Raw genomic sequence first — 27,716 nt, 5'->3', positions numbered from 1 at the left:
AGTGTGTGGGTCAATAGACTCACACAGTGTGGCTCGGTATCAAGCCCGCATGCGTGCCCCATAGCAAGCGGCTTGTTATGTGGGCACTCAATCTCAATTCAGTGCTGTGCCCATCTGCAGCAGCACTGTTCTTCTCTTTTCTCACAGGAGCCTCGGCAGCAGTGTCACAGTGTGGCTCGGGATTGAGTGTCTCCATAGAAAGCAGATTGCTATGGGGCACTAGGAAATCTAAAGATTAGTTAAAACCCCAAAAATTATACATTTTCTGAAAGCAGAGACTCTGGAGAAAAAAAAACAGTGATAGTTCCAATATTTTACGTGATACAATATTTGTGCAACAGTTAATCAAGTTCAAAAATTTCAGTAAAAAAAAAAAAAAATTAAGTTCATTATAGGGTAAAAAACACAATATATTTCCCAATTTTTTGGTATGAAAGATGAGGTTGTGAGTAAATAGATATTCAATATCTCAAGCTTTGTCCAATATGTCACACTTCAGTATCCTATATTTTCTAAAAAAAATCCTTTAAAAGCCCTTACAGGTCATCAGTTTAGCGTTAACCATGAATAATGACCCTAGAATTATTGCTCCCACTCCAGCTTTTGGGGTGATATGCAACATATGCATCACAAGCGACGTTGTTGTACCTTGGAGCCCCCAACGTGTGCATTTAAGTTTGCGTGTGCATGCACACGGGGGCAGGGTGGGCTCAACATTTTTAGGGGTTAAGGGTCACAGAAAGCGATCAGGCAGCTGTACAGCTGTCTGATCGCTTTAATTAGAAAGTCGACAGCTTGTGAAGTGTACACACACTGTAAAAACCCCCCACTGCTACCACAATACAACGGTGGCAGTAGAAGGGTAATAAAGAGAAACACACTGCATTTTGGTGTAAATGGACCCCTAGTCATGGTGATGCAGAGAGCAATAAATATTTTTACATGCAGTTATTCTTAGCAACCAATAAGATCACAGATTACTATAGTGAAATGATGAGAAGGGATGGTTTTGTCATTGCTTTTAACTGCCATTTTTTTTAATCATCACTGCTTTTTGCCCCACCATTACTGAGTGCTTTATTGTCATTTGGCCAAGATGGCTTGTAAAATAGATGTCATCATTATGAAAGTCAACCACATTTCAAGAAGATAATTCGGGGAGTGTCCAAGTTAACACAACATTTGGCAGCTACTCCTGTTCCGTCCGCACCAGCTCCATGTACTTTTTCATTTTCACAGTCATCCAAAGTGGAACAACGAATGGCTTCAATTCATCTAGCCTCAGCTCCAATGAGTCCCTGTAATAAAACCAGCCACAAAATGAGAGATAAAAAAGGCAGAAATGGAAAACTAGAAAACAGAACACAATCAGTGAAAGGCTCCTGGAGACATCAAATGATAAAAGCTATGCACACTTCAAGCGCAGATAATCATTACTGCCCTCTTCCCCAACAGGTTGGTTGTAAAAAGTATAATCCCAATGCTGGGAGATCTTGTTAGCCTGTGGATAGGATCATCTTAAAAATAAATGTAGGCATAGTACATTTGTGCTGGCTGCTTTGTGTGGGAGAAAGTCTATATGACACTGAACAATCCACACAATGAACATTTTGCAGGACTGAATATATCCTTTGACAAAACAATTGGAAGGAGGGAGAGAAGTAGAGATTTGCCATGTTCACATAATCATGTCAAAAGCTACACTAAGGAAGAGTGTCAGCTCTGTACATATTAGGTACATTAGGTAATGTATTGCAGCTTACCAGTCCTTAGACATAGTAGTTGCATTACTCTTCATTTTTTTCATCCTTAATTTTTACCTGGTGATCATGCCAATAACTTCCTGTGCTGGAGTGAGAACACCCACTGTACTGTATGTGGAGCAACAGCATTGTCGCCTAGCTCACCATATACATAGAAAAACATCATTGGTGGGTGGAAGCCTGTGACTTTTTAGTGTGTGTGTGTGTATATATATATTATATATATATATATTTTATTTATTTATTTATTAGGGATCGACCGATTATCGGCAAAGCCGATATATCGAGGGCCGATCTGCACTTTCCCCGATATTTCGGAATCGGCCCCTGAGGTTACCGATATTGCCGATATTTTGGGAAAGTGCTTGTACCGGAGTGATGCCTGCAGCTAGAGGCATCACCCTGTTACCGGCGACCATAGCCAACGCTCAGCTGTCATTACAAGGAGCAGGAGGGGACGTCCCCCCCCCACTCCCGCTGCCTTCCGCGGCTCGCCCGGATCTCCCATCCCACCAGGAGACCCAGCCATCCTACCTGCACGGCCACCGAAGAGAAGACCCAATCAAAGCCGCATTCGGCTCTGATCGGGTCTCCATGTAAAAGCCCGGAAGTAATGTCATGACATCACTTCTGGGTACTCGGCGCCAAATTTAAAAAAAATTACAGCATTCAAAACAGCCAAACTTGGCGTTTTGAATGCTTTTAAGTGCAGAGGAGGGGTTTGGGGGTCTTTTAGACCCCCCAGATGCCTCCAAAAGAGTACCTGTAAAAAATAAATAAATAAACAAAAAAAAAAAAGTTTTTTTTTTAAATGTCCGAAAATATCGTCAGATATTGGCCGATACCAATATGCGATGACCAAAATATCGGTATCGGCAATAAAAAAAAAACAATATTGGTCGATCACTATGAACTAGCCACCACTGCTACTCCTATGCCCCTGGAAGACGTCCATTAGGATAATAAGTACATAGGGCGGAGCCTAGTGGTGACGCTATGACATCCGTTGTGGCAAACAGAGTGGTGGTTTGTTTGAAATCTCTATACCTTCACCGTCTTGTGAGTAGTTTTACTTTGATTTTAAAATAAAGGACGCACAAAGATTACTACACTATGATGTTTTTCCTGTGCTTTCTTTACCGAGTTCTGCCAAATCCACTGATGCTGGAAACCATTGTCTGAGGAAGTGTTGAGCGCATAGAAGGTTTCATATGTCCACCTAGAGTTGGCTGGTGAATGCTGAGCTTGCTTAGACCTCCATGGTTTTGGGGTCTGGGAGTCCGGTATGCTGCCTTATTACTTCTTTGGCAAATTTATTACAATTCAGAAGACCTATATGAATGTATGGGACATTTTGTGTGATTGTTCATTCACCTGTGAAGCTTTATTTACACCTGTTGGATTTTCTGTTTTATAAGTTTAAAGTGTTACTAAACCCACAACAGTAAAATCAGTCTGTATATGCAGTAAAGCATGCTCCTTATACTCACTGTGGAACCTAAGGGGTTAAGGCTCTTTGATCCTGTCTCTCTGATCCTCCTCTTCTTTCACTGTTTCCAAAAAATAACCTGATATTTACAGAGCCAGGGGACGGGCTGCACATGCTCAGTTTGGTGTGTATTGCTAGAGAGTTTTGTTTTTTTTCTTGGGAGAGTGCATGTGATCAGCACAGGGCCAATCAGCACTGTTCAGACAGAGGATCAGGGGAGAATGAAAACTCCTCCTACAAGCTTTACTAGGAATTTATACAAGTCACAAGGCTGCTATATACTGCTGATGAGAAAAGGTATGTATCTGTTTATATTTATGAAAATAAATGCATTTCCACGGTCTGTGTACTGTGGGAGACCAGATATAGTGAATGCAGGGTCCTGGGTTTAGTAACACTTTAAATATTTAATTCATATATGAAATATTATTGTTTTTTGTGAACACTATTTATGGTATGATAATTTGATCTTCAAGGGATAGAATAATTATGTTAAAGAGGTTGTAAACTCGTTGTTTTTTGTTTTTTTTTTACACCCTGCAAGAGAAATACATAATGAGCTAGTATGCATCACATACTAGCTCATTATGCAATACTTACCTTAGAACGAGCCCCCGCCGTGCCGTCCGCTCACCTCTATGACGGGCGACATGTCTAGTCGCCCGTCTTCCGGGATCGCGGCATCCGGCCATCTGATTGGCCGGAGCCGCGGTGACGTCACTCCCGCGCACGCGCGCGGGAGCCGACAGTCACGGCACGGGGCTCTGAAGGAACGGCACGAGCGGCCGTTCCTTCATAGCGCATGCGCCAGTGACGTCACTGGATGCATCGAAGGTAAATATCTCCTAAACGGTACATGTTTAGGAGATATTTACAGTACCTATAGGTAAGCCTTACCTATAGGTACAACTTGCAGAGGAGGGTTTACTTCCTCTTTAACACATTGAGGCAGTGCAACACAGTTTACTATTTATTTGTTTTTTAAAATTATACTGTCACAATATTGTAACATGTCGGGAATTAATTAATGAAAACATGAAAATTCACTCCAACATCTGCTGTAACTAAATGCTTTGTATACCTTACCTATACTCATCAGTGGTTGCTAAATCTATGATATCTTGGTCCAAAAGAAGATACACCTACAACAAACAGTGTTAGTATTATTGGTTTAATATTAATACAATAAAAAGCCTGTAAACATTATAAAGGCAAATATGACTTGATATCGATTAAAATACACTGCTCAAAAAAATTAAAGGAACACTTTCTAATCAATGTATAGCATCAAACAGTATAAAAAATAACCGTGCTAGAAACACTAGAAAATAAAGATATACAGCTGCAGCTAGAAGTGGGAAACACCAGAATACATAAATAATAATAATGTAGCTGCGCTAATTATGATATATATCAATAAAGCATAATACAAATTAACCGCTTGCCGACCGCCGCACGACTATTTAATGCGGCGGTCAGCCCCTCACAGTAGTACTACGTCGCTAGCCTGTGAGGGTCTAGGGAGCGAGCGCGCGGTCACGGACCCCCCCGCACGTGTGACCGGCGGACCCGATGTCCGCCGATCACTCGGCGATCGTCGGTGCAGAGGGAGAAAGGCAGGCGGCTAATGTAAACAAACCGCCTGTCATTCTCCCCTGTGTATGAATGGTGATCATACGGTTCTACTATGTAGGACCGTTGATCATTGTTCATACACCTCAAGCCACAGCCAATCACAGTTCGAATCACACCCCTAGGGACACACATAACCCCTCCCTCTCAAAAAAAGTTAACCCCTTCACTGCCAGTGTCATTTTACAATAACAGTGCATATGTATAGCACTGATTACTGTTAAAATGTCACTGGTAACCGCAAAAGTGTCAAAAATGTCAGTCAAGGGTCCGATCTGTCCGCCGCAATGTCGCAGTTCCGCAAAAAAAAAAAAGAAGAAAATCGCCATTACGCGTTAAAAAAAAAAAAACAACAAAAATCTTTCCCTTTGTTAGTAAACGCGATAAATTTTGCGCAAACCAATCAAAATACAGTTTTTGCGATTTTTTTTTACCAAACATATGTAGCATAAAACAAAATTGGCCGAAAATGTTAAAAAATTTTGATTTTTACATTTTTTTTTTTTGGAGAATTTCATATAAAAAAAATGTGAAAAATATTGTTATTTTTACAAAATTTACACTATTTTTTTGTTTATAGCGCATGATCAAAAAATCGCACAGGTGATCAAATACCACCAAAAGAAAGCTCTGTTTGTGGGAAAAAAAAGGCGTCAAATTCGTTTAGGTACAGAGTCGCACGACCGTGCAATTGTCCGTTAAAGTCACGCGGTGCCGAATCGCAAAAAAACCCCTTGTTCAGGAAGGGGGTAAAATCTTCCGGGGCTTAAGTGGTTAAATAGTGCAATATTGAAGCGTGTGATCAATACAGAATGTAAAAGTTGAAAAGAGTGAAACAAAGGGTGCAACAAATTCTTGTGCTCACAACAATTGAACGTGTTAGCTAAAAAAATTAACCATAAAGTGCATAAAGCAAAAAAAATATATAATAAAAGTCCAAGACAAGTGTGCTAAGTGAATATTCAAATGTGAGAAAGGAAATGTGAGATCCTCCACCACAGCTATATTCAGTCTTCCTCTGCAGTGTCTCCGTTAGACAGACAAGCTCATGTGCTTACTAGAATAAGGTAGAGAATACAGCTTTCAAGAATATCCTTATTGGGTCCAGATGACAGGCCAACTCAATATAGACAGACCACGGATCGTCACAATGTGCCAAACCGGTATTGGATACCGTATCCTTCAAAGGGTAACTCAGGCAATACAGCAGTCTCCACCGCGGTATCAACAGACCACAGATCATCACAACCGGATCTATTTAAATATTGTTACATACATACTTCACTATGGAGGCTTTCATTTCTTATGTATGTTGATACCGCGGTAGAGACTGCTGTATTGCCTGAGTTACCCTTTGAAGGATACGGTATCCAATACCGGTTTGGCACATTGTGACGATCCGTGGTCTGTCTATATTGAGTTGGCCTGTCATCTGGACCCAATAAGGATATTCTTGAAAGCTGTATTCTCTACCTTATTCTAGTAAGCACATGAGCTTGTCTGTCTAACGGAGACACTGCGGAGGAAGACTGAATATAGCTGTGGTGGAGGATCTCACATTTCCTTTCTCACATTTGAATATTCACTTAGCACACTTGTCTTGGACTTTTATTATATATTTTTTTTGCTTTATGCACTTTATGGTTAATTTTTTTAGCTAACACGTTCAATTGTTGTGAGCACAAGAATTTGTTGCACCTTTTGTTTCACGTTTTTCAACTTTTACATTCTGTATTGATCACACGCTTCAATATTGCACTATTTGATTTGTACTATGCTTTATTGACATATATCATAATTAGTATAGCATCAAGTCAAAGAAACTCTTGGAATAATTATCTTGTCAGTTAAGTAGCAGGGGGGGGGGGGGGTGTTGTTAATCAGTTTCAACTGCTTTGGTGTTAATGAAACTAACAGGTGTACTAGATGGGCAACAACGAGACTACCTCCAAAACAGGAATGGTTTTACAGGTGGAGGCCACTGACATTATTTTACCCTAATCATCTTTTCTGACTCTTTTTCACTAGTTTTTCCATTTAGCTAGAGTCAGTGTCACTACTGGTAGCATGAGACAATACCTGGACCATATAGAGCTTGCACAGGCAGTCCAACTTCTCCAGGATGGCACATCAATACCTGCCATTGCCAGAAGGTTTGCTGTGTTTCTCAGCACAGACTCAAAAGAATGGAGGAGATTACAGGAAATAGGTAGTTACTCTAGAACTGGACAGGGCCGTAGAAGGTCCTTAGCCCATCAGAAGGACCGGTATCAGCTCCTTTGTGAAAGGAGGAACAGGATGAGCACTGCCAGAGCCCTACAAAATGACCTCCTGCAGGGCACTTGTGTGAATGTCTCTGACTAAACAATCAGAAACAGACTTCATGAGGGTGGTCTAAGGGCCTGACGTCCTCAAGTGGGCCCTGTGATCACTGCCCGGGACCGTGAAGCTCGATGGGCATTTGCCATTGAACACCAGAATTAGCAGATCTGCCACTGGTGCCCTGTGCTTTTCACAGATGAGAGCGGGTTCACCCTGAGCACATGTGACAGATGCGAAAGGGTCTGGAGAAGCCATGGTGAACGTTATGATGCCTGTAACATTGTTCGGCATAACCGCTTTGATGGTTGGTCAGTGATGCTCTGGGGATGCATATCCATGGAGGGCCCACAGACCTCTACAGGCTAGACAATGAAACCCTGTGTGCCATTAGGTATCAGGATGAAATCCTTGGACCCATTGTCAGACCCTACGCTGGTGCAGTGGGTCCTGGGTTTCTCCTGGTGCACAACAATGCCCGGTCTCATGTGGCGAGAGTATGCAGCCAGTTCCTGGAGGATGAAGGAATTGATATTGAATGGCCCCCACGCTGGCCTAACCTAAATCCAATAGAACACCTCTGGAACATTATGTTTTGGTCCATCTGACGCCGCCAGGTTGCACCTCTGTTCAGGAGCTCAGTGATGCCCTGGTCCAGATCTGGGAGGAAATTTACCAGGACACCATCCGCCGTCTCATTAGGAGCATGCCCCAATGTTGTCAGGCATACAAACAAGCACATGGGGGCCATACAAACTACTGAGTACCATTTTGAGTTGCTGTAATGAAATTTCAGCAAAATGGACTAGCCTGCTGCATCATTTTTTCACTTTGATTTTCGGGGTGTCTGAGTTCAGCCCTCCGTAGGTTGATACTTTTTCTATCAAACAATGTGGCATCCTTTTACTCCTAACACATAACCCAGTTCATATCAGTATAGATCTCCAACATGATATTTTTCCCCACTGAGATCGGATTTGTTTTCAAAGTGTTCCTTCAATTTTTTTGAGCAGTGTATATAAAATAAAAAACCTAAAGGAATACCAATAAATTTGTTTCATTGTGTCAAAGACCTTACAAGAAACCTAATTTTTCCAGTTCAGTCCCCGTGTGTGTCTGCATGTTATCAATGTAAACGTGTGTGCTCAGACCTGGGCAAGTTTGGTGACATAAAAGTTAAATTACTCCATGGTGTCTTTATTCTTTTAGAGCGCAAATGGTGAATTCTGCTGCCCTTGTCAAAGGGTCTCACTCATAATTGTTCTACAATTGTTCTATAACATAACACATCTATAACATACCATTTTTCCACCTGTGGCTTTCATGTGCTGCTGTTCTGTCAGCCACTGCTTGTCCTGGGCATCAGCTGCATACTGCAAATTTAACAAAATAAGTTTATGAGCTGGGAGGTAAACAAAAGACCACATACCTATTATTCACCACAAGACAGACTAGATGGTAGACATATATTGTTCACCGGCTCATTCCACTTTTGCTAGATCACCCCCTAATGTAGTAATAAAGGGATAATAAAAGCATTTTTTTTTTAAATAACAAACATCTCATTCTTACCTTCTCTATGCAATGGTTTTGCACAGAGCAGCCCCAATCCTCCTCTTCTTGGTCCCCCCGCCAGAGCTCCTGGCCCCTCCCTCTTGCCGAGTGCCCCCAATAGCAAGCAGCTTGCCATGGGGGCTTCTGAGCCATTTACACACACAGCGTGGCTCGGCCTCGCCCTCGCTTTCTCCTCATTGGCTTACTGGCTGTGATTGACAGTATCAGGAACCATTGCCTCTCGCTGCTGTCTCAGCCAATGAGTAGGAAGAGACCCAGGAGAGTAGCTGCTGTCGTGCACATTGCTGGATTGAAATTATGCTCAGGTAAGTATTAGGGGGGTCAGGGGGGAGCTGCACGCAAAAGGTTTATTATCTTCATACATAGAATGCATGACGTTTAAAAAGCCTTGAGCCTTTACAACCACTTTAACCTGTTGATTCTGAACAGCAAAGCTGCAATGCTAAGTATCTTAGTATATTTATCTTGGCAACTTTGAAGCAGTTTGAATGTTTGATCTACAAAGTGTATGATCGCATACCTTAGTAAGCAAAGTTAACTTGTGTTCACTTTGAATGCCCAATCAAGTGCAAGGCAAAAAAAAAAAACAGAATTTTATCTTGTAATTGGATTTGATGGGTTTCATGTGGGTAAGCTCCTACCTGTCTCCCGGATCTACAAAATTGTATGGGGCTTTACTGAATATGGTAACAGAAAGAATAGGATCAGCCATCCAGAGGTAAACATCATGGCTGGAGAAGGTTTTAGAATTAGGCAAGTATGATGCTTTGGGGTTAGGAAGGGAAGGAGGTGGCCTTCATCAGTTTGTTGGAGGGTGGATGAAAGTGTAGGTAAACTTTCAGAAAGCTGTAAGTAGTGGAAGTAAACAAGCATTATATTTTGCATATGCTGAGGGATGGGAGCCCAACTGTTTTGGGACCACCAGGTGCTATGCTTTAATGCAACATATAGCATTTGCTGAAGATCAATTTAACAAAAAAAAAAAAAAAAAAAAGAAGGTAAATCAGAAGGCTATTCAAAATAAGCAAGGTGTTTTACAGTCCAAGCTTCAGTAGCCCCAAACAGTTTTCTGCTTGTCTGAGTACTTATTCCAGTGATATTAATCAAAGCAGTGTGTTTTAACACTCTTGCTCTGTATACTTTTCACTGGTTAGATAAAATTTGTTCACTTAGAAAAGAGAAAGGAGCTTTGTCTGAAACAGGCAAACCGAGCAGTAGATATCAAGCACATGGGAGGAAAACTATGGATAGCCATACAAGGCCATATTCCTTATTGATGATAGGGTTCAATATGATGCAATGATCAGCTGAAGTTCAGGCTATATAGGGTTTCTCTAGGAGGTGATAATACATATTTCCAAACATCAAAAGTTCTTGCCATGGCATGCAAAGCTCATTTTTCATTTTTGTCAACAGAAAATAGCATTAAAGTGAAGGGTTAATGGTGTTTTCATACTGTTTATTCTTCTCTATTTCTCATGTAGCTATCCTTGATTCATAGTCATAACATCTTGTTTGTTCCGATATGTCTGACTCTGCAGAAATAGTTTAACATGAGAATATAAATTTGTTAGAATAATCTAACTCGTGTAGTATGCAAAAAAAAAAAAAAAAAAGTGTCATGTGACTGTAAGTCATACTGAAACCAAACCCCTTATTGCGAAATCAATCTCTCTGTTTCAAATTGTATATATGCTCGGGACATTTCCTGAAATAAACGAACATGCGTGGGTGTCTCTGTGTGTTCCTGAGACCTTGTAGGGAGTCGCGCAAGCCATCCGGTTGCACTCTGCATACAGGTTTTGCAGGAGCTGCACTGAAGTCCCTATTAGCTTTGTGTCAGTGTGTGGGATGAAAGATCATCTAAGGTGAGTGAATTGTACCTTATTTTTGGTGCATTCTAACACCTTAGCTCTGATGATTTTTTTTTTTTTTTTTTGCATTAAAAGAACCACAGGCCATAAAATTGTATTAATGGGACAAATATAAAAGTTGGTACAGATCCAGTTGCAAAAGATCTGTGGGTACAGATCCGGCTGCGCTCTGAGCTGTGCAGGAGCTGTGCTGAAGCCTCAATCACAAAGCAAATCTTAATTTCATTTTTCAAACCAAGAGAAGAAACCACAAAATGCCCGCTATTTTAGCCTTTATTAGCCAGGAAAATCCTTTTCTGTGCCCCTCCATGTCTTACTCTTTAACTGGGTCTTAACTTTCCATGACACTAAGCTTGACCCTGTCCAATGAGAGAGCCCTTACTGGTCACTTAAATCGGAGCTCCACCCAAAAGGGGAAGCTCCGCTTGTCTGCACCCTCCCCGCCTCCACTGCCACATTTGGCACTTTATGGGAGAGGGCAGCAACGGGTACCTGGTCTTGACAGGTAGCCATTCCCACTTACGGCTTAGATCGTGATAGCGATCTGAGTCGGAAGTTCGCCCTCCTCCCCCTCCTTCTACCACAGTCTTCTGGGACACATCACAGGTACTAGAAGACTATGGGACCATTCACAATGCTGGCGCATTCACAGTTGGAAACGGGCTGCGAAGCCGCAAGGCGTCAACTTTCTGTTTCCCTTACTTGCTATGCCAGCGCTTGCACCCAAAGCGGAGTAACAGCCAATTCTGTGTTTATTAAAAGTCAGCAGCTAAAAAAAGTGTAGCTGCTGAATTTTAATAAACACACACTCACCACGATCCAGCGTCCCAGCGATGCAGCTGCCCGAAGCCTCGATTCTCTCCCTCGGCTCTTCCCGGCGCCGGCATCAGCTTGTGGCTGAATGGCCAGGCAATCTTCTGGGACCTGTGACTTGTCATAGAAGATTGCAGGAAGGGAGGGTAAAGAGGAGAAATTCCGCTTAAGCCGCCTAGGCAGCCCGAGCGGAAGTGGGAGCTGGGTGCCTGTTAGAGCTGCACGATTAAGCATTAGAAAATCACGATCTTTATTCACCACACCCTCACAACATCACCTGGTCTTCCCAGACGATGATTGAGAACAATCCATGACACTGGCAGGTCTCAGCCTTGCAAAGGGGGCAGTACAAGATATTAATTCTGCAGGGTGCCCAAACTTTGGCAGATGCCTTTTTTTGTTTTCTGTTATTTTGAAAGTGTAAATGATGGAAATAAAATCTAACTTTCGTTGACATATTATAAGAATGTCTGATCTGTAATTTGATGCCTTTTGGAGATTTTTCCATCTTTCCTTGGCTTTTTTATGCACATTAATACAAATTTTTACCTGGGGTGCCCAAACGTTCGATCCCCACTGTAGGTGTGAACACCCATGCAATCGGATTCTGGTGCGGACCAAAAAAAGGGTCCTGTGCCACTTTGGTCCAAATGCGATGAAAATTCAGCCATACAATCTGTATGGCTGAATTTGCATCGCACAGACATTGCATGCGATTTGCATAGCAGGGTGGTGCGAATCACATGCGATGTCTGACATCACTATAATATGAACCGGCACTAAGCCTTTTCCTGACACTTGGTTCTTACAAGTTAAAATCAGTATTTTTTGCTAGAAAATTACTTAGAACCCCCAAACATTATATTTTTTTTAGCAGAGACCCTAGAGAATAAAACGGCGATCATTGCAATCTTTTATGTCACATTGTATTTGAGCAGAAGTCTTTAAAACACAGTTTGTTTGTTTTTGGGGGGGGGGGATACAAAACCAAACAGTAAAGTTAGTCCAATTTTTTTGTTTAATGTAAAAGATGATGTTACGCCAAATAAATCGCTGAGAAAAAAAAATTGTGATTCTCATTTTATCCAGAATCGTGCAGCTCTAGTACCTGTCAAAACTAGGTACCCGCCCCAAAAAAATTACATGTGGCACGTCAGGGGGTCAGGAGTCCTTAGAGCAGAACTTCCACTTTTGGGTGGAACGCCACATTAAGTGAGGAGATTGCTGAATCCCTGGACAGGTAAGTGACAAATACTATAGCTGCTGACTTTTACTTTTGGGGGGAGCCTGGAGCTCCTCTATAAGTAGTTTTACTGGATTGGTAGATAGCAGGGTTGAGCCATAAAGTCATGGTTATTCCGAGCTTAGTAATAAAGTGGAACTAAATCAAAAAGGGGGGGGGGGGGCAGAGAAAAAACAGCTTTGAAAAAAAAAAAAAAGGAGTGTAGGTTAATTCTTACTACCCAGCACCTCCAATGGAACATTTTCTCATCTCATAGAGGTTTTATTTGACAAGTGAGCATTCATCCAGTTAATTCTATTTTTGGATTTGGATAACAGTGATTTCAAAACAAAGTAGGTCCTTCTAGAGCAAGGGTCTCCAAACTAAGGCCAGAGGGCCAGATGTGGCCCTTTGCTAGCCTTTATTCGGCCCTTGGGGCACTATTATGCCCAACAATATGAAGCATTATACCTCACACTGACACCAACAATGGGTCACTATTTCTTCCATTGATACAAATGTTGGGATACTATTTCTCCTACTAATAGGGGCATTACTCCTCCTCGTACTGACCACCAACCCTCATGATATATTTGTCTCACTGATGCTGGACCTGGGATATTTTCTACCCCCACTGGCCACAATTCGGCTCTCCTAAAGTCTGAAGAACAGTAAACTGGCCCTTTGTTTGAATAATTTTTGAGACCCCTGTTCTAGAGTTATGCCACATAATGTTAACATGCACTGTATATTAAGTCTCAGTTACCTTAAACAGCTCTGGGTGTTTGGTGTAAATCCGACCCCTGGTCCCTCCCATGCCTAGAGCCCTAGGAGCAAACACACAACAGGTTGGTTAAAGGATATATGGCTGGGTATAATTACAATCTCTGAGAAATGACGGGTATGCGTCTTACTTATTGGCACGTGATCCCAGCACAAACGTAGTTTTCTCATCCAATCTAGATGGATCCCACTATAAAAAAAAAAAATTATATAAAAAGATAAAATTAAAGCCTGACCAGTGTAATTCAAAGTACAGCTGTCACGAGGGACTTGTTTCTGAAAGTGAAGCTTCAAAGCACTCACCCTTATCCTTCTTCCTAACTGGTTATCAAGTCAAGGACCTGGAATAAGTGTTTCTTGGTCAATGACTCACCAAGTAGTTAAGGAAGGGTTAAAGGAGACAGCCCCTAGCTTGAAACTACCAAGACATGTCAGCAACCATATTTCTATTCTAATGAATTTCTGAATTAATTCCTCTGATAAAGACGGGAATACATTTTGGAACCTGTTTAACCAAAAAACAACTGAGCTTCTTCCTGTGGAGTAGATTGTTGGAGCTCCTGTGCAGGTATAGGTGAGCCCTCCTTGGAATGGGAACAATCTGAATGGATATGTTTAGACCCTATGTTATGTTACTTTTTCGACAAAAGTAATCTCTAAAGAGTCTGAACCTACACTAATGCACACTTGAATGGGATGGCCTCCCATGGCCTGAGAAGACCTCAAACTGCCCTGCGGGACACAAGGGCCACAGGAGACTTTTGGGTTCTGTATCTCCATAGACAACAGGGTTTATTATCTTCTTTTTTCTTTATATTATGTAATCTTATAATTTTTTCTCAAGTATGAGTTGGCTATTGTGCTACCATAGCAATTACCAATACCAATAAAGATCGGGCGCCAGCAGAACTGTGTGCGTCTTGTCACAGAAGTTACAAGTTTAAGGCCAATAGTCCATAGCAGCTAGAGAGTATCCTTGGGAAGGAAAACAGCAATATACTTGAAAGAGTTCTCTCAGGAAAAGCGCTTTAGGACATATTGCTGCATTTGTGGCTCGAACCATGGAAAATCATATTATCAAGACCAACTTGCATAAAAAAAAAGTTTATTCCAAAGTCATGAGATACAGAAAATTGATAAAAAGGAGATATCAAAAACTTGTTAATAGTAGATAGATTAGTGAGGTACTAGAATCACAGCTCTTCCTCTAATACATCAAAACAAACCGCTGGAAAGTCTACTTGCCTCTATTGGAGAGGTGGCTGACAATCCTGGGGTGACTGAAAATGGACTAGAGCCAGCGGCAGTGCTACCCGCTGCAGACTTGCAAGGAGCCTATAGGCTCTATCGAGCGAAACGCATCCTGTGACCGCCTTACAGGCACTTGTGATGAATCCCTCTCCTCCACAACACACGGCCCTGAGCTGCGGCGCCGCCCGTGATGTCATCTCCTGGTGACGGCTGCCTAGTGGATCTGCTTCCTGGACCTCCATCCTGCTCTGCACTCAGCCAGTCCGGCGTGAGGCTGGGACTTCTCCTCAGTCGTGTGACACTAGCCACGCTGTGAAGCTGAGAAGCTCCCATCCAGGGGAGGACTGGGAAGGGGGGCTGGGCGGCAATTACCCCCTGGGCCACTCTGATGCTTGGTAAAAAGGCCGCATTCAGGGCTGGACAAATGTAGGGGCCAGACACTGTATACTGCTGCCGGTCGCTGCTACACAATGTAATATTTGCAGAGCTGCAGCGGCACAGTATGAGTGTGTAGAGTACGCTCCTGTACCCAGCTGGCACAATACTAACATGGTCACTTCCCTGTCAGGCAGAGTGTTCTCCACCCGACAGGAGCTTCCTAGGCCCCGCCTGGCGTGAAGTCATGTATTTTTGTTAAACCTCCTTTTTTGCTATTAACATTAAATTATGTTACCACATTGCATTATGTTTGTCTTGATTCATAACATCAATATCTGTTTTGAAACCAGGTGGGCATGGATGGTGAGCTGATTTGATGGTTCAATGGGCCACTTGACTGGGCTTGCCCCCCGGGTCTAAGGCTGCCAGCCCTCCCCTGCTCCCATCCATGGACGGGCTGCCTCTGACACCACGAGCTATCCCATGTAAGGCTCCTTGCAAGTCTGCAGCGGGTAGCAATGCCACTGACTCTAGTCCATTCTCATTAATCCCAGTATTGTCAGCCACATCTCCAATAGAAGCAAGTAGACTTTCCAGCAGTTCGCTTTGATGTATGAGAGGAAGAGCTGTGATTCTAGCAACTCACAAATTTATCCACTAGTAACAAGTTTTTGGATATCTCCTTTTTATCAATTTTCTGTATCACATGACTTTGAAATAAACGGTTTCTTGTTTTTATGCAAGCTGGTCTTGATATGATTTTCCATGGTTTGAGCCACAAATGCAGCAATATGTCCTAAAGCGCTTTTACTGAGAGAACTCTTTCAAGTATATCGTGCTACCATTGCATGTTCTAAAACAACTGACCTTTTCATAAGCAACATTTACTTGTTTCTGTAATGGCTCTTTTGTTTTGAACTTCTATCTTAAAAATGTAATAAAAATATTGGGAAAAAAAAAAAGAATACAAACCATGCAGAAATACTGCAAATGTTGCCAATTATGGGAATATCTTACCGAGATCTTGTATGTTTAGAATTGCCAAATGTAGGGTGTAGATGTTCCCATGACAGAATGGGAACATTATTTGTGGTGTCAATAGTGCCTAGGTTGTGGCTTTATGCATATTATATACATTATTGTTAGTTTATGCAAAGATACGTTTAGAGGCATATATATCTTTATTGTTTTATAACATAACAAAGAAATAGAAAGACAAGGCCATTTCGAGGTATATAAAGGTCATGGACATAATTGTGAAATCAGCAACGATATGTTTTATGTGTATATATTTGGATTTCTTTTTTTTATTTCTTTTTGGTCAGGAAACAATTGGAGCCTCTGCCTGGTCTAGGGCCTGTCTGTTTTGTTTTCCGATACAATTCTTTGAGAATGAACAACCAGCTTAAAAGCAAGCAAAATGCAGATCGGGAGGAGGTCAAACACAGGTCAAAAGCACCTGTCAAATATTTCCTAATGATCTTAGATGTGTCTCAAGCTGCCGCCAAACTGATGCCATTGATGCAAGGCCAAAGCCTGTTGACACAGGGCTTTACTTTCATCTTTGTCTCTATCTGGCAAGACAGGAAAAATAGATAAGTCTCTACAATGGAGGGATCCAAAGCAAGGGAAGGACAGAGAACTTCCGTCAATGTTTGCCTTCATGTCTTTATGACACCTTTATCCAAAACAAGGTTTTAGGTTAGGTTTGATATGTATGACACTATGGAAGACAGGAACCACTGCATGGACAGTAATCCAGAGAGGAAGGGGACAATGATGTACCTGAAATGATGATGATGATGCCATTGTAGCGAGTGAGGAAAATAAGTATTTGATCCCCCTCAGATTTTGTAGGTTTGCTCACTGACAATGAAATGAAGAGTCTATAATTTTTATCACAGGTGTATTTTAAATGATAGAGACAGACAATCAACCACAAATCCAGAAAAAAAACACATGATACAAGTATTATAAATTAAGTTGCAGTTCAGTGAGTAAAACAAGTATTTGATCCCCAAGCAAAACATGACTTAGTACTTAGTGGAGGCACTCTTGTTGGCAAGCACAGAGGTAAGACGTTTCTTGTAATTGGTGACCAGGTTTGCACACATCTCAGGAGGGATTTTGGTCCACTTTTCTTTACAGATCTTCTCTAAATCCCTAAGGTTTCTTGGCTGTCACTTGGCCACTCAAAGTTTCAGCTCCCTCCATAAATTTTCGATTAAGGTCTGGAGACCGACTAGGCCACTCCATGATCTTAATGTGCTTCTTCTTCAGCAAACTCCTTTGTTGCCTTGGAGATATGTTTTGGGTCATTGTCATGCCGGAAGACCCATCTACGACCTATCTTTAGTGTTCTGGCTGAGGGAAGAAGGTTCTTATCCAAGATTTCACAATACATGGCCTCGTCCATTTGCCCCTCAATGCGGCAAAGTCAGCCTGTACCTTTAGCAGAGAAACAGCCCCAAAGCATAATGTTTCCATCTCCGTGCTTGGCTGTAGGGATGGTGTTCTTAGGGTCATAATCAGCCTTTTTCTATCTCCAATCACAGCGAGTTAGGTTGATCCCAAAGAGCTCAATTTTGGTTTCATCTGACCACAGCACTTTCTTCCAATCCTTCTCTGAATGATTTAGATCAGGGGTGGGGAACCTTTTTTCTGCCAAGGGCCATTTGGGTGTTTATAAAATCATTCGGGGGCCGTACAAAATTATCAACTTAAAAACGTGCCTGTTATATTTGGTCAAAAATGTAATTAACTCACCCCTAATGTGATGGCTGCAACTGCTTCTCTTTGGTGAGGTGTGTGATGTTAGCTGGTATTGATGATGTTGCTACTCCCAACTGGTTTTCCAGGTTTGCGTCGGTCAGTCTGGAGCGCAGTAGACTTCGTGGTGGTAAGTTTTGTAAAGAACTGCTGGCGGGTAATGCTGGTGGGTATAGCTGGCTGGTGCTGCTGGTGGGTACAGCTGGCTGGTACTGCTGTGGGTACTGCTGGCTCAGGCTGGTAATGCTGGCTTGTACTGTGCTGTGGGTACTTCTGGCTGGTACTACTAAGGGTATTGCTGATTCAGGCTGGTACTGTGCTGTAGGTACTGCTGGCTCAGGCTGGTACTGTGCTGTGGGTACTGCTGGCTCAGACTGGTACTGCTGGCTGGTACTGCTGACTGGCATTGCTGTGGGTACTTCTGGCTGGTACTGTGCTCTAGGTACTGTTGTGGGTACTGCTGACTCTGGCTGGTACTTCTGTGGGTACTACTGGCTCTGGCTGGTACTGCTGTGGGTACTGCTGGTTCTGCTGTGGGCACTGCTGGCTCTGGCTGGTACTGCTGTGGGTACTGCTGGCTCTGGCTGGTACTGCTGTAAGTACTGCTGTCTCTGGCTGGTACTGCTGTGTGTGCTGCTGGTGGGAAATGCTGGCTAGCAGCGGTGCCGCGCTGGAGGAAGAGGCGATGTCCCCTGTATTGGTCACGGGCGGAGTGCATTTGATATCACTCCGCCTGTGACTCACTCAGACTGTCAGAACGGAGTTGGAACTATACAGGAAGCATTGGCTCTGTTCTGACAGATCAGCTGAGAGGCACAGACTCAGCTGCAAGGGGGTCCGGACCAATTGACCTCGAGGGCCGCATACGGCCCCCGGGACGTAGGTTCCCCACCCCCGATTTAGAGGTTCATTGGCAAACGTCAAACGGGCCTGTACATTTGCCTTCTTGAGAAGGGGGGAGTCTTGCGGGCGCTGCAGAATTTCAGTCTATGGTGGCGTATTGTGTTACCAATGGTTTGTTTGGCGACTGTGGTCCCAACTGGCTTGAGATCATTCATTAGCTCCCCCTGTGTAGTTCTGGGCAGATCCCTCCCTTTTCTCATGATCCTCCTTACCCTAAGAGGCGAAAACTTGCATGGAGCTCCAGACCGAGGGCGATTGGTTGGTATTCTGTATTTCTTTCATTTATGAATAATCGCTACAACAGTTGTCTCCTTTTCAACAAGCTTCTTGCGGATGGTCTTGTATCCCATTCCAGCCTTGTGCAGGTCTACAATCTTGTCCCCGATGTCATTTAACAGCTTTTTGGTCTTGCCCATGATAGTGAGGTTTGAATGAAAGAAAGATTGTGTGGACAGGTGTCTTTATACAAATAGCGAGTCGCTAGGAGCACCTTACCTAAATTGATAGGACTAATCTGTGTACCACATGAGCACATACTGTAGCCAGTCTGTGGGAGCCAGAATTATTGTTGGTTGGTAGGGGATCAAACACTTATTTTACTCACTGAACTGCAACTCAATTTATAACATTTGTATCATGTGTTTTTTCTGGATTTTTGGTTGATGTTCTGTCTCTATCATTTAAAATACATCTATGATAAGAATTATTGACCCTTCATTTCTTTGTAAAATGAGCAAATGTACAAAATCTGCATTGGATCAAATAATTATTTTCCCCACTGTATAAGTACATATTGCTGGGTCGGCTTGAAAGGAGCCAATTCTGTGCACAATTTTCATTTGAATAGCACACATTAAAATGTTCATCTAAAAAGCATATTCACAACTTTTTTTTGTTTTTGTTTTACCTTTGGCCCTTCACGTCGGATGGGATCCACAGTCTTGACTTTCAGCCTGTAGAGGAAAAGAAAATCCCAGTAGAAGGTTTAACTGCGTTTATCAAGAATGTGCTAATCTTTGTGCTGCAAATGTTCATATTAATGCATTTAGTAAAAAAATATCCCAACGCAAAAATACTTTTGTCTGACTTTTTTTTAAGTTTCCTCCATTTTTGGTTTAGTCAGATTGAATTTTTGCAGAAAATTGTAAACAAGCTTCCCAACTATATAGAACAATGCTTTATTAGGAGGTAAAATTAAAATGACCCGGAAACTTGCGAAATGGTTTGAAAAGATGGAATATTTCCCAGCAACATCAAAAGAAGAATATATGAAAATGTGCACTGCAATACAATACCTTCACTGTGGAATTATTAACTGTTTTGCTACATTTACAGAAATGAATACTATGGGACATTGTGCACATTCACACCAGGTGAATCTACTTGGGGCATGTGTGTTTTAAAATACACTAATCAATTCACCTGCAGTAAATGTTTGCGGAATGTCCCATACACTGCTATATATTATATATATATATATATATATACACACACACATACACATATATATATATATATATATATATATATATATATATACATACATACATATATACAGGGTTCGACAAATACCAGGCGCCAGGTCGCCGTTGCGACTAGAACATGTGTCCTGGCGCCTGGATTTTTGTCAGTGACAGGTGCCTCTGCTACAGGACGGGGTCTTGGCTGGGAACGTGATTAGCGGCGGCGGCGGGGATGGAGCAGGAAGAGAGCGGCGCAGCCACTGCTGACATGGCGGGAGGAGGGAGCAGCCAGAGGCTGAGCTCTTGAGAAGAGGTGCTGAGGCAGGAGCAGTTCATAGAGACGGGAGGGGGGCGTGGCCGACCGGGAACCTGCATGGACGCGCTCTGATCCGGCTCCCGCTTCCATTAGGCTCGTAGCGACTATTACAGCTTCCCCAGCCTTCCATCTCGCCCGCTCTGCACCCGCACGGCACCCCTACGAGCAGGACAGCATGACCCGCAAGCGAAAGGACACCTCGAAGCCTAAGAAACATAGAGACGGGAGAAGTGCGAGGAGGTAATCCCCTGCCTGCCAACATGTCCAGCCCGGGCACACCAAATTATTTATTTTTTATCAGTTGGATGCAGAATTTATAAATCTCGGTTTTAGATTTTTTTCCCTTTTTTTTTTTCTTGCTTTATCATATTTTCCAATAGCTTACTGAGCCTAGTAGTCCTCCAAACTTTTTGTTGCATAGTTCATTTGTTAATTTTTCATTTGCGGCAATGAAGTGAATACAGTCATTTTAATTTTAGCCCCATAATGAAAAAAAGGGAGGGGGGGGGGGGGGAGAGCCAATCCCATGTACAAACCTACAAAAATATACAGCATATATCACCTGTATCCTGTGCAATGCATCAAATATTACTTGGAAAATACACAACACAATATTGCTTAATTCATGTGCAAATAAAAAAAACAAAATATCACTCTCTAATAAAGTGCTAATAAAAAAAAACAAAGTGCATATATAAAAAACTGTCAAATTATAAAGTACAACTTGCCAAAAAATATCAAGCCCCGCAAACCCCCCCCCCCCTCTTTTTTTTTTTTTTTTTTTCATTCTAAGATTTTTTAATGCATCAAAAACAGCATAGCAGCTTTTCCCTTATCCTGTTTTTTACTTTAGAATTTATGTATATTTTCACGGGGCTGTTGACACCCAGTATATTCCAGTAGTGCACGTTTTCCTGTCTTTTAACACAATGTTAGCTCCATGTATAACAGCATGGCATACAGCCCTGTACATAAATTGTCCGATATGGATTCTTGGCAGGTCTGAAAGAAGACGTCTCTCCCTCCCCCCCAAAATGTGCCACCACCCACCCATTGCCACCGCCCGCACCTATGTGCAGCCTTCTCCACAAGGACAATATATGACCACAGATGTTGAATCTGACAGTTCCCGTGAGTAGGATCGTCACAGAGTCCTAACAAAAAAAAAAAACTGGCTCCTAACTTTTTTAGCTGGCTCCTAGATTCAAAGAAAATTTGTCAAGCCCTGCATATATATATACATATACATACACCTGTACATTTTAATGAAATGTAAAAAAAAGCACGATTCCAAACTTCAAATGAAAGGAACAACCCGGCCAAAACTTACAGACATAAAAGAGTCTAGCCCTTTCTCAGAGTTGGACTTTAAAATAGGTTTTTTTAAGAGAAAAGAAAATGCCATTTGTCTGAGACCCCCTGTGGACCCTAGGTTAACATAAAATAGCTCTGTAATTACAGTGCCAACTGTTTCTGAAATCCTGTACTGGAAAATGAGCTTTGTTTAATTTCCATTTAATCCATTTAATTTCAAAAAGACAGAACCAACTGCTCAAAATAATGTTAACAGCACGGGGGGAGAGTTCCACTGCTGTATTCTAAATGGTAGTGTGCATTAGAAGAACCTCCACATTACTGTGTGAAAATCCTAAATAAACCTTTGAGGTGGCAGCTTTGCCTTCTTGTATACTCCATTGGTCTCTGAGGTGCTGGTTTGGGGCCCTGGGGGGCTTAGCCCCAAGGGATCGGGGACCGGCGGCTGCAATTGGAATACCCCACACATCAGGGGGTAAGAAAAATAATTTGGTTTGTTATAAGAAATTATGTTTTTAGAGGTTATTGTTGGTTACTTATGTTCTTGCCTATACAGTTTATAACTATTGTTATATGTGTTATCATAGATTCAGACTCCTGAAGAACTAGCATTTTTTAGCTGCCAAATGCATAGAGATTTTTGGTGATACGTCCACTTCCCCCTGCTTGACCTGTGGATCCATCTATAAGAGATACCGGTTGGTAGCCCAACTAGGGCAGTATTTTTGGTAAAAAAAAAAACCATTGAGCTATTCCAGGGTGAAAATATGACATATAGGGGTGTATCCAATCCATGTACTATCAGGATCATATTTTAGAACTGCATCATATTTGTTCTTAATAAATTGATTATATGATGTATACATAAAATACATTTCTTTTATATGGCATTGTAACAGTAAAAAATCCAGGTGCTAAAGTGTAGTTTCATATAAAATATGGGTTTTCCTTCTAATTGGAAACCCCTCTGGGGGAATCTATTAACCATTTTGCTATTTGCTGTACAATGTGTTCAAATTATATTAAAGCCCAGCTGCAGCCAAATATTTTTTACTTGTTTTTGGTCAGGAACCAGGTTTTGGTTATTTGCCCCTGGTGGGGAGATGTCCCCTTACATCCTGCCCCTGCGCAAGTGCCCCTCCCCATTTATTGTCCTAGTTCCAGAAGAACAGGAAGTAAAGGACAGACAGAAAAAAAAACCCGACAGAATTAAAGTGTTATCAAACACAGGACCCTGCATTCACTATATATGGTCTCCCACAGTAGAGGAAAAGAAAATCCCAGTAGACACCGAAGATGGAAACAAAATTATTTTAGTAAATATAAACTGCTGAATACCTTTTCTCATTAGCAGGATATAGCAGCCTTGTGACTTGTATTATTGTCTGGGTAAAGCTTGTAAGAGGATTTTTCCCTGACCCTCAGGCTGGACAGTGCGGATTGGCCCTGTGCTGATCACATGCACTCTCCCAAGAAAAAAAAAAAATACAAATCTCTCTAGCAATAAACACCGAACTGAGCATGTGCAGCCTGACTCCTAATGCTCTGTGCTATCAGGAAATGGTCTGGAGTCAGTGTAAGAAGAGAAGGATCAAAGAGACAGGATCACACAGCGTTTATACACAATGCAGAGGAATAACCTCTTAGGTTCCACAGTAAGTATAACAAACATGCTTTACTGCATATGAAGACTGATTTTACTGTTGTTGGTTTAGTAACCCTTTAACACTACCCCATTCTATCTAAAACTTAAAAAATGCCTGTAGTTGGGTTCTCAGGAAATACTTGCTGATCACAATTTAAATAAAACTACACTAAATGGCCAATAAAAGACCATGATTCAGATATAATCTAGGCCACAAATGATCATATTACTACTTATACTTACGATGTGAGTCCTAAGGAATTTCGGTCGTTGTGGGAGCTCAATACAGGGGGGCGCCCTTTTCTCTGTGAGAAAGATAGTCATTAGATAAGGCCTTTCTAATGTAGACTGAATTACAGTATTAATATTCAGAAGTTGTGCCTACCTTTTTGGGTATTGGACTCCTCCGCATATTTGACTCCTCATCTACTTGCCTTGGTCGCTAAACCAAAGAAAAGGAAAACAGAAACTCAGATGCAACCAACTACCTAAAACATTTTATCTAAAACCTTAAAACAATAAATCTATTAATGGCTCTTTTACACGGGTGCTCCGTATGTCCGTATTTCATCCCATTTTTTTGCGGATGAAAAACGGACATAATGCATGTCAATGGGATTGCGGATGTCAGCGGATGACCATCCGCTGACATCCGATTTTCGTCTTTTCAGTTCTGTTCCATTTTTTGGAACGGAACAGAACCCTATTTTTCTTACGTTTAAAAAAACGGAAAGAATGCAAAATTGGATGTCAGCGGTGTCATCCGCTGACATCCGCAATCCCCATAGACATACATTATGTCCGTATATCATCCGCAAACGGATGGGATGATATGCGAACATACGGAGCGGATGACACCGTGAAAAAAAAAAAAAAAAAAAAGTGTCGCAGCGGAATAAAAAAAAAAAAAAAAACGGAGCGGCCGTGTGAAAGAGCCCTAAGGGCTACATATTCCTAAAACTGTGCACAATTAGAATAAGCATAACTAAGGTGTAGATGTGATAAACTGATCCACAAGTACCAAATTAGCCAGCAATCTTTTACGGTGCTCCTGTTGTATATCCAATTATCCATTTTTTCCCCATTACTGGCAAATGCTTTATACATGCTAGCCAAACCACCTATAAAAGCAAACCTGTTGTTAAAAGACCCACTGAGTGCTAGGTATTTTTTGGTGATCCATAATCATCCAAAACTTAGCAAATACTTCAACTCCTGCTGCTGCACCCTAAAAGACTGATGGCAAATTTGGTACTTCCACACTGCAAAGCACAACCACTACCCCGCCATATGACAGCCATTGGCTGTTTGACTTGTCCTTGTGGAATGTTATACTGTATGTGGATCAAACTATTTTACCCTTTAGAAAATATTTTGGTGAACACTGCCGTCTAATTAGGAAGGGAAAAGATAAAGGTAGTGTTCCTCGCCATTTTATGGAATTCCACCAAAAGTCTACTGTTGGAATACAAGTTTGGCTTGTAGAGCAGATATCCAGACACCTCCCTGAGGCAGAGCGCTTTCACAGGCCCTGTGAAAGAGAAACATATGGATATACACCCTAGATACTTGCTCTCCTGGAGGACTCAAGGAGGAATTGGAAATGATTACCAGTCTATGAACACTGCATATAATCATTACCTATATAATCCTCATGCCAGATACATTATTTATCTATTGCCCTCCCCCCGTTTAAGCTATATATCAATAATTTACATTAAGTATTATAATAACAACTGTAATGTTATTTGCAGCTCCCATTTATATACCTGGGTTTGTTCACTTTTGGGTGATTCTTCCTCATCAATTGAGCAAGTATACACCACACTATATGAACATGCTGTTATGGAATAAGTACATACTACACCACATGATCATACTGTTGTTATTTACGATTTCATATCTATTCAGATAGATCTTATTATTCATACAACCCTACATTCAGTGGAGTAGGTAGAAGGCTGACTATATTTATATTTTGTTACCTTTATAGATACTTTACCAAACCAGGCTTTGCAGCTGGTATTCATTGTCCAACAATCTGAACATCTCCTCATACTGACATCTAAAACGTATTTTTTTTAGATTATTTTCATTACAATGGAAGTTTAGGCAAGAACGAACTTACCTGTTCTGCAGTCGATCCAGCTGCACATGCTGTGTGCAGGAGAGAACCAACGAAGCCTGGGAAATACCTGGGAAGGGACGTCACCCATAGAGTTGGTAGAGTGACTAGGTGTCCCATTAGCCATACATCAAGTCAAGACCTACTGTATGCTAGTGAATGGCAGGCTTAGCCTGAACTCCTATCAGTCCACGCTCCCAACACAATTCACTCCGCCCACTGGAGCTTACTCATGGGGATGGCCTTATCCATGAGTAAGCTCTGGTGGGAGGAGTGAAAGGTGTTGGGGTGTGGATCCAGGCTGAGACTGCCATTCACTATCATACAGGAGGTCTTGAGTTGATGTGCAGCTCCTGGGACACCTAGTCACTCCCTAATATTGCTTGGAGCATAGACGAGCTCCCTTCCCAGCCAGCACTCACAGCAGTGGGCACTGAACTTCATTCCCATACAGCCTAAGGGGATCACACACATATCAAAGAGAGAAGAACTCACTGCTCAAGGTGGTGTAGATGCCTGATGACCTACACCGGTGCACACCCCGACTCGCCTCCATAGGGATACAATAAAAGAAAGGAATTGGCAGAACTCCAGATGGGGTCAAAATCCAGGTTTAATGACTGGACATCCAAACATGACAATATGTGACAAGGTTTACCTTGTCACATATTGTCATGTTTGGATGTCCAGTCATTAAACCTGGATTTTGACCCCATCTGGAGTGCTGCCAATTCCTTTCTTTTATTGCTTACACACATATCCTTGGTTTGCAGTCACCCATAGAATTACTATGGGACTTCCGTTGTTGGCTGCCTCTCCTGCACACGCTTACACAGTAAAGCTGCCGCTGACAGCTCAGCGTGGGACTGGACTGGAGCAACTGCAGAACAGGTAAGTACAGAAATTTCTGCTTTACATGGCTAGATAGATTAGTCTTAGAATGTGGCATAAAGTAGGATTAGAGTTAGTTAGTTTTTGCTTAGGCTAGGTTCACACTTAGGCAAATTGGATGCAGGTTTCCCCGCATCCAATACGCATCACAGGAGACTGTGACCGGGTCTCAACGGAGCCGATAAACAAACATTTCTGTGGCAGCTGCGGAGCAAATTCCACAGGGGTCCTGTGCGTCTCTGGCACCGTTTCGGGTCCGAATTAAGGCAAAAATTCGGCCCTGATTCATCCCTGAAACAGAGAATAGGGATGCACCGGACCCCTGCCGTGAGCTGCATGTGAATCGAGTGCAAGCCCAGCCTCACATTTCCACTTTAACTATTGATCACATCCTTTCCCATATTGTATACCTGAGTGTAGAATTTTAATATACAGTATATGTTCTGTCAAACATGTAGTTCATCAGCTGTGTGAACACACAAATGTATTTATAATAATTAGTTTTAAATAATGTATTGTTTAATAACTGCTAGATATATCATTGGTTTTTGATTAGGGTTTTATTATCAATCATGTTTTTACTGAGAATGCATATTATTGGAGCCAAAATGATACCTTGATCTATATTATATATTTTTTTTTTCAACTTCTGATTAATATGTATTCTATGGATCTTTTCTAATAAATCTTATGTGCAACAATCCCTGTGGACCTTTTCTATATATGGCCAGTGGGACGGCCTGATTGCTTTTCAAACCTGAGGTTGAAAAAAAAAAAAAAAAAAAAGTTATATATATATATATATATATATATATATATATATATATATATATATATATATATATATATATATATATGTATATATATATATATATATATATATATATATATATATATATATATATATATATATATATATATATATATATATATATTGATCAAGGCATACTTTTGTCTCCACTAATATGCATTCTCAGTAAAAACATGATTAATATTATACATATATTCAGTATCGAACAAAAGTGCGTACACCCCTCACATTTGTGTAAATTATAAACACACAGCCAATAATGTCTAAACTGCTGGCAACAAAAGTGAGTACACCCCTAAGTGCAAATATACAAATTTTATATTTATTTGATTTATTGGATATTTTTCTTCTCCCCATTCATTTATATGTTAGGATATTTA

At 41.6% G+C, this 27,716-nt stretch overlaps 1 protein-coding gene across 1 annotated transcript in view; it reads right to left on the bottom strand.

Annotated features, from left to right (window-relative positions):
• Positions 1–1,127: 1,127 nt before the first annotated feature.
• The window catches only part of DNTTIP1 (deoxynucleotidyltransferase terminal interacting protein 1), a 49,297-nt gene continuing 22,708 nt past the window's right edge, over positions 1,128–27,716 (bottom strand). The window contains exons 6-13 of the mRNA XM_082272952.1: positions 23,895–23,951; positions 23,753–23,814; positions 19,679–19,724; positions 13,602–13,660; positions 13,454–13,514; positions 8,505–8,576; positions 4,339–4,394; positions 1,128–1,298 (exon numbers count right to left, since the gene is read on the bottom strand). Of these exons, the coding sequence (XP_082129078.1) occupies positions 1,190–1,298; positions 4,339–4,394; positions 8,505–8,576; positions 13,454–13,514; positions 13,602–13,660; positions 19,679–19,724; positions 23,753–23,814; positions 23,895–23,951 (522 nt within the window). The 3' untranslated portion in view covers positions 1,128–1,189. The remainder of the gene's footprint in view (positions 1,299–4,338; positions 4,395–8,504; positions 8,577–13,453; positions 13,515–13,601; positions 13,661–19,678; positions 19,725–23,752; positions 23,815–23,894; positions 23,952–27,716) is intronic.

This window comes from Pelophylax lessonae, assembly GCF_965119305.1.
Source record: "Pelophylax lessonae genome assembly, chromosome: 11".
NCBI classification, from domain to species: Eukaryota; Metazoa; Chordata; class Amphibia; order Anura; family Ranidae; genus Pelophylax; species Pelophylax lessonae.
The sequence above is the reverse complement of the archived record's forward strand: the minus strand, read 5'-3'. Positions and strand labels throughout refer to the sequence as shown.